The sequence below is a fragment of the Thermobia domestica genome, chromosome 10, assembly GCF_964235325.1.
Source record: "Thermobia domestica chromosome 10, izTheDome1.hap1.1, whole genome shotgun sequence".
In the NCBI taxonomy this organism is placed as follows: Eukaryota; Metazoa; Arthropoda; class Insecta; order Zygentoma; family Lepismatidae; genus Thermobia; species Thermobia domestica.
Genome location: NC_137463.1, coordinates 240,901,890 through 240,908,831, shown reverse-complemented (window position 1 = coordinate 240,908,831; position 6,942 = coordinate 240,901,890). Strand labels below are relative to the sequence as shown.

The following is a 6,942-nucleotide window of genomic DNA, read 5'->3' as shown; positions in this document are numbered from 1 at the left end:
ATATTCATCGAGATATGAGAATGTATTTCATACGAGTACTTTCATGTAAGTTAACCTTTTTAATTTGTTGAATTTTGTCTTGCATTGAGAATGTATTTAAATTGTTCTCATGGAGGTCTCCTGCTAGGCCTATTAAATTACCAGATCCTTCAGATCTCGGTACAGTAAATCTTAACTTGTCTTGAAAATAGCAGACATCTTTAGTGCACTAAATTATCAATTATTTGAATTATTAACTTTGAACATGTCTGCAACATTTGTAAGATGTTTTGTTAATAATCTGATTTGTTATCTAATAAACTTACATCAAACTGAATTTCATTTCAAGACATTTGAAACCTAAATTAATAATCTGAAAGAAAAACCACTATACTACCAATTAAGATAATAGCGATATAAGATACTACCAATTTAGATGATTTATTTAGATGCATCATTAAATCGATCCTTAAATATCATTAAATCGATACATGGCTCCGACGCGAATGGTAAAAGACAAATTCAATTTTTTATAATCAGTATTATTTTGTTAGACTAAACCACTGAAATTATTGCTATTGTGGTGTGATGTGATCATTGGATATAATGCTTTCATGCTTGATAGAAAGACCACAAATACATTCTCATTCAAGCGAACTCAACACACTTTTATCAATGTTTATATACATGTAGTGTTAGTTTTGCATCTTATATTGCATAGATTGTTTTTTCTTGTGTCTTTTTATTAGAGAAAGTGTCTATCATTAGAGTACAAAACAATGTCACGTAACAAGCAAAAGATTTCTCAAAGTACGTCTTTAAGTAATTCCGTACATACTCCTGTTTCGTCCCATTCTTTCTTGGAAACCTTTTCTAACGAAAACGGCCAGGATGCTTCAGAATTTCTAAAAAGCTTTGATAGATTTGCACTCATTCATAATTGGAATGAAGATACAAAGAAACAGGTATTTAAACTTTCGTTAGGCAAATTCCCGTATACTTGGTTAGATAACAATCCGGACTATTTAAATTTAACATGGAAAGAATTACGCGAGAAATTCTTGGATCAGTTTTCACCAAACCGTTCATCGCTGCAAGCAACTTTGCTATTTCAGCAACGATGTCAGTTAGAGTCAGACCGGTTGACACAGTTTCTCTATGAGAAGTTCGACCTGTCGCAAAGGATTTCTCCGCCGATGCCTTTCAAATCATTTGTACTGCAAACTATTCTTTCCTTGTTGCCTAGATATATTCCGCTATTTAGCCAGCATACTTTTGAGAATTTTACACAGCTTATTGACAAAGCAGAAATAATAGAACGATCAGAGACGTTAGTTAATTATCGTGTACAGAATGAAAAAGAAGTTTCTTTGCAACTTCCTTCCTCTAGTGTAGAAAGCAAAACAGATCCTTTAGAATCGATATCTAACCAGTTAAAAGCTTTACAGATAGCAATCAATAAGCAGAACTTAGATGAAAACACAATCGCCGTAGTGGTCAAAAAGCCCTTCAGGCATCATCAACCACGAAAGAAACGAGCTAAATTAACCTCTGAAAGTAGGTCGTCTGCACCTTCGCACAATGACATTTCTGCCAAACAACAAGTGCATACGTGTTGTAAACATAGCGAAGAACGAGCCTCCAATAATAAGAAAAAGACAAAAATACATAAACAGTTTTCCAAAGGAAAACAAAACCCTCAACGCTTTTATTCTCAATATTTTGTACCTCAACCTCCATCATTTCAATATATGCATCCCATATTCTATAATCCAGGAACATATCCTGTGATGAACCCGCCTTCATCCTCTAGGAATAATTTCCTAGCCATAGAGGATACATCAAAAAACGAGTAGCATTAGGGGTTGATTTTACCCAATCTCGGATGCAACCCCTGGGTTTTCAGCATTCATTACCCATTTATTAGGTTTCAAACACGTTTAGACAAAATTCTGTTTCGGTTCCTTCCATGAACAATAAACATACTTCGTCCAGTAGGCTTAACCCAAATGCACCAGCATTTCTTAGCACCAAGGCTCATGCACAAGAGTCTTCCTTAGTGGCGTTTCACACTTCAGTGGCGATTCCCACCACTGTGACTGAAGACTTGGTCACTGATCTGCACACGAAAAGTAATCAGGAATCCGTTTCAGGTTCAAACACTAGTGTAACAGAGTCATCAGTAGACCATTCCCCTGTTAGTGGTGTTTCCCACAATTTTAGTGCAAAAGCCACTATTCATACTTTTAAGCCTTTAGATCAAAATAATAAACAACAAATTAGTGTTGAAACGCAAACGAATTTTCAGTCTGTAGATGTGGATACCGAGATAACTAAATTAGAAAAGGCCGTTCCCCACCACACTATCTCCTCCGGGACGCCTGAAATTAATGACCAAGACGAACAGTTTAAGAATGCTTTTCCTATTACTCAAACATCCACTGAGAATGTAGTGATGACTACTTGTAATACTAAATCTCATAAACAGGAGGTTAATGAACGAAATACAGTCACAGTTCCATTACTGTTTAAAAATCAGTTGCCGTATATTAGAGGAAAAATAAATGGTACAGAATGTAATTTGCTTCTTGATACAGGTGCACAAGCCTCGCTGCTTCACTATTCGTTAGTGCCTAAGAATTGTAAAAAGTTTACATTACATACCAAAGTATATGGAATATCTTCTACTCCCCTAAATCTTACAAAAGCTGTAATTCTTCCAATAGAGATAGAAGGCAAGATTTTTCAAGTACTTTTTAGAATTTCACCAATAGCAAATATTCCAATTCTTTTGTCAAATAATTTTCTGTTGCATCATAATGCTAATATAAATTATCAGGCCAGTTCTTTACAGTTAGAGCATTTCGGTAATAATCAAAGATTGCCAAAAGAATTCAATAAAGAAACTTCACTTTCGGCCAAAGTCTGTAAAAATTGTAAATTTAACTTTTATGTGCGACAAGGTGTCGTTATCCCACCCAATTCAGTGCGGTATGTTAGGCTCACATTAGATACGCATATTCCTGACACAGAATTTCTTGTACATACACCAATATACAAGAATATGCAATCATGCGTTTTTGTTCACACAACTTTAAGTTCCAAAAGCCTGTATCTTCCAATTATTAATCCCACTCCTTGTAGGAAGTTCTTTGCAAAAGGGTTGCATATAGCCCAAGGCGCTTTGCTTCCAAAAGATGTAGAAACATCAGAAATATATACAGTTAGGAAATTATTTGAACCTACTAAACAACAGGTCAAACAGAGAGTCACAGCACGCTTTGAAAAAATTAAGCAGCACATAGATCATTCCAAATTTCAAATTAACCCTGATTTGCCCCAAGAACAACAAGATAAAATATTGAACGTACTCAAAAGGCATCCTACTTGTTTTCAATGGCACGATAGGGATTTTCAAAGCATTGATAGCTTTTCTGCTAGCCTTAATATCGTGGATCGTACTCCGTGGACAGTGCCAACTTATACGATACCTTTTAGACTTCGTGAGCAAGCTAGGGCAAAGATACAAAAAATGTTAGATAATGGCATTTTAGCTCCATCAAATGCTTTATATCGTAATAACTTATTGGTGATTCCAAAGAGAAATTCGAAAGATGTTCGTGTTGTTTTGGATTTACGCGTTCTTTCGCAGAGGTCGCAACCTATCAATGATGTACAGCCTGGGACACAAGATGTTTTAGACCAGTTATACAATGCAAATTTCTGTTGTCTTGCTGACCTCTCGAATTCTTTCTACCAAGTCCCGCTTGATGAAATAGACCAAGATCTAACTAGTTTTAGTGTTAGTCAATTAGGTTTTTCCCATACATTGCTAAAACTACGTAGATTGCCTCAAGGTTTTCGAACTTCTACCTTAATTTTACATAGAATTATAAAAGAAATATACAGAGATTTTTCAGAACAAGACTTTCTAAATTACATTGATGACCTTATATTTAAAAGCAGCACCTTTGAAGGCATGTTGCGTGTGTTAGAACGTGCTCTAACCACTGCCGAAAAATATGGTCTTTTGTTTAATTTAAAGAAAACTCAATTTGGTGTTCAAAAATTTAAATTTCTCGGCCATATAATAAATAAAGGACAGATATCTCAAGATCCAGATAAGGTTAAAGCAATCACCGCCTTAGAACGTCCAAAGACCGTAAAGCAACTTAAATCGTTCCTTGCTATGATGCAATTTCATCGTGCATTTTATAATAAAATTAGCTTAGTAGCAGCACCCTTACATAAATTAGCAGCTAGCAAACAAAAGATAATTCAGTGGACTCCTGAATTAGAGGATAGATTTGAGCAGCTTAAAAAGATGGTGACAACAGCACCAATACTGCAAATATACAATCCAGCTGCAGAACACATGGTCATAACGGATGGATCCCAGATAGGCGCGGCTGCGGCTTTGTTTCAGAAACTGCCCCATGAAAAACATTGGTCTGTTGTTCAATACGCCAGTGCTACTCTTCCACCACGAATTAAAGCTCGACCTATATATCAAATCGAACTGTTTGCAGTAGTTCTTGCCCTTAAGAAGTTCTATAAATATCTGATAGGTGGTAAATTTACATTACTTACAGACAATCTTGCTTTAACAGCCGTTAAAAAGACCATGAATTTGACAAGTCAAATGACAAGGTGGTTATCTTTTATTCAGCTATTTGATTTTGAAGTGCGCCACATTAGTTCATCTAAAAACATAGCAGATTATCTGTCTCGTCATCCGCTCTATCTCTCTCAACAAGAATATGAGCTGATAGATGAACAAGAGCATCCACTAACATTACTTGTGTTAGATGGCAGCACAGATGTACCAGCATTACAAAGAGAGGATCCTACATTCTCTACTATATACAGGGTGCTTCACAATGATGAAAAAGATCATCCTAACTATGCAAAATGGTCTAAAGGATACGTGATACAAGATCACAAACTTTATAAGATATTTTTCTCACCGTCCGCTCCTAAACTAAGACTATGCATACCAGCATCTCTCAAAGATACTATCTTTGAAGAATTTCATCCTGACAGTCACCCTGGATTTCAGAAATTAAAATTTCTTATAAAAGATCGTTATTACATTCCTAATCTTCAAAAATGGCTGCATGAGAAGATAAACGCTTGTATTGACTGTAATTAATTTAAACGAAATTATAGACCCAACAATATTCACGTTCAAACTCACTACCACAACAACCTATTTGATGCGTTCTTTATAGATGCTGTAGGAAAATTACCAACTTCTGATGGTTATAATTATTTCTACATAGCTACTGAAGCTATAACGTCATTTTCCATCTGTAAACCTGTCAAAGATATGACGGCTACCACTTTTATAGATTTCGTACAGAATGAGATCATTCTCAAATATGGTGTACCGCGTAAATTATATCTTGACAAAAGTCCAAACCATCATGCAGCGAAAACTCAAGAATTTTTAAAATCATTAAATATTGAGGTTTCTTATGCACTTCCAGCATCACACAAAACTATAGGCTCTGTAGAACAAACAGCACAAAAGATACAAAACGCTCTTCGTTTTCTTACGAAGTTAGACCATCAAAAATGGTCACATTATCTCCAACAAGCTGTTAGTTTCTGCAATAATACCCCGCATACTCAGACAGGAACATCGCCCTTTTCCCTCCTCTTTGGAGTGAATTTTCGATATCCAGTAGACAATATTCTAAGAATTCCCAAGGAAGATCCAGATGTTAATGACAGATTACTACAATTGGATGAACTACGTTCATTAGTTAACTTCATAAGCATAGGGCCTTCCAACAACTTAAACAGAAAATAGAATCGAAAAACAAACCAGTTTCCTACACACCAGGTGATCAGGTCATGGTTCGACGTCTCTATACAAAACGTGGCGAGTCTCCTAGTCTTCGAGAACAATATAAAGGACCTTACACCATTAAAGCTAAGACTCATGATTCCAATCAATATATAGTTGACATAGATGGAACTCTGCAGAATATTGCACAGGAACGTCTCAAATTATATATTCCCGATGTTCCTCATGATCCACTTTTTCAGGCGAAATATCGCAAATTTATGGCGAATAAAGCCTCAAAATAACCAGATAGAAGCACAACTCTTTTATTGAGTTTCTTTTAGTGTTTCCTGTTAAAACACACTTTTCTACCAAATAATTTGGACATAATATGTTCATGAAATAACTTTTTTTTATAGAAATACATAGTTATTTTCTTTCAGATGAGATGAGATTATTTTAGTATTACTATTATTATTCACACATATATATATTTTTTTTAAAAAAAAAAGGTTTTGGTAACATATTTCATTATGGTGTTGGATTATCTTATTTTTTCAATTTAGCTTTTTCCTTTCAGTTTTCAGGCACTTTTACTTTCAATAACTTTTCTCTTTCAATAAGTTATGTTTATCGCATACTATACAGTTAAAACCGACTGAACGTTCTACGCCTTAAGTAGGTCACGTACATTCATTCAGTCAGTGCATACAGTTTTCACTTTCGGCAATATTATTTATACTTTTCGTTTCATTTTCCATAGTTCATTAGTTTAATAAGTTACAAAAAAAAAAAACAATTAATTTTGTTTAAATACCTTATTTCTATTTATATACAGCAAAAAGTTTTACGGAAACTAATACGAATTTTGTTATGAATATTCTTTAGAAAAGGTTTACCACAATTTCATTCATTAAATTTCAATTTTTTTATTCAATTTCAATGATTTTCTTAATGCAGTATTAATTTTCAATACTCCTATATCTCTAATTTTTTACAACTATATTCTTTAATATATAAATCTTTTAATCTAATATATCTATATTTATTTTGATTTTCTTTTATGCAATTCAATTTTTTAGTTTTCATATATATAAAATTTTAAGGTCCCATTACACAGGATGTGTTGTCTGTGTGATATATGATGTAAATAAATGACATAACACATAAAT

The 6,942-nt window shown here is 34.1% G+C and overlaps 1 protein-coding gene across 1 annotated transcript; it reads left to right on the top strand.

Annotated features, from left to right (window-relative positions):
* Positions 1-5,308: 5,308 nt before the first annotated feature.
* Positions 5,309-5,794, top strand: LOC145661869 (uncharacterized). The gene has a single exon (XM_081727210.1). The coding sequence runs from the start codon at positions 5,309-5,311 to the stop codon at positions 5,792-5,794; it is 486 nt and encodes a 161-aa protein (XP_081583336.1).
* Positions 5,795-6,942: the final 1,148 nt, after the last annotated feature.

What these genes read in the sequence shown, in the direction of transcription:
- LOC145661869 (XM_081727210.1), top strand. Translation starts at nt 5,309, where the DNA reads ATGACGGCTACCACTTTTATAGATTTCGTACAGAATGAGATCATTCTC.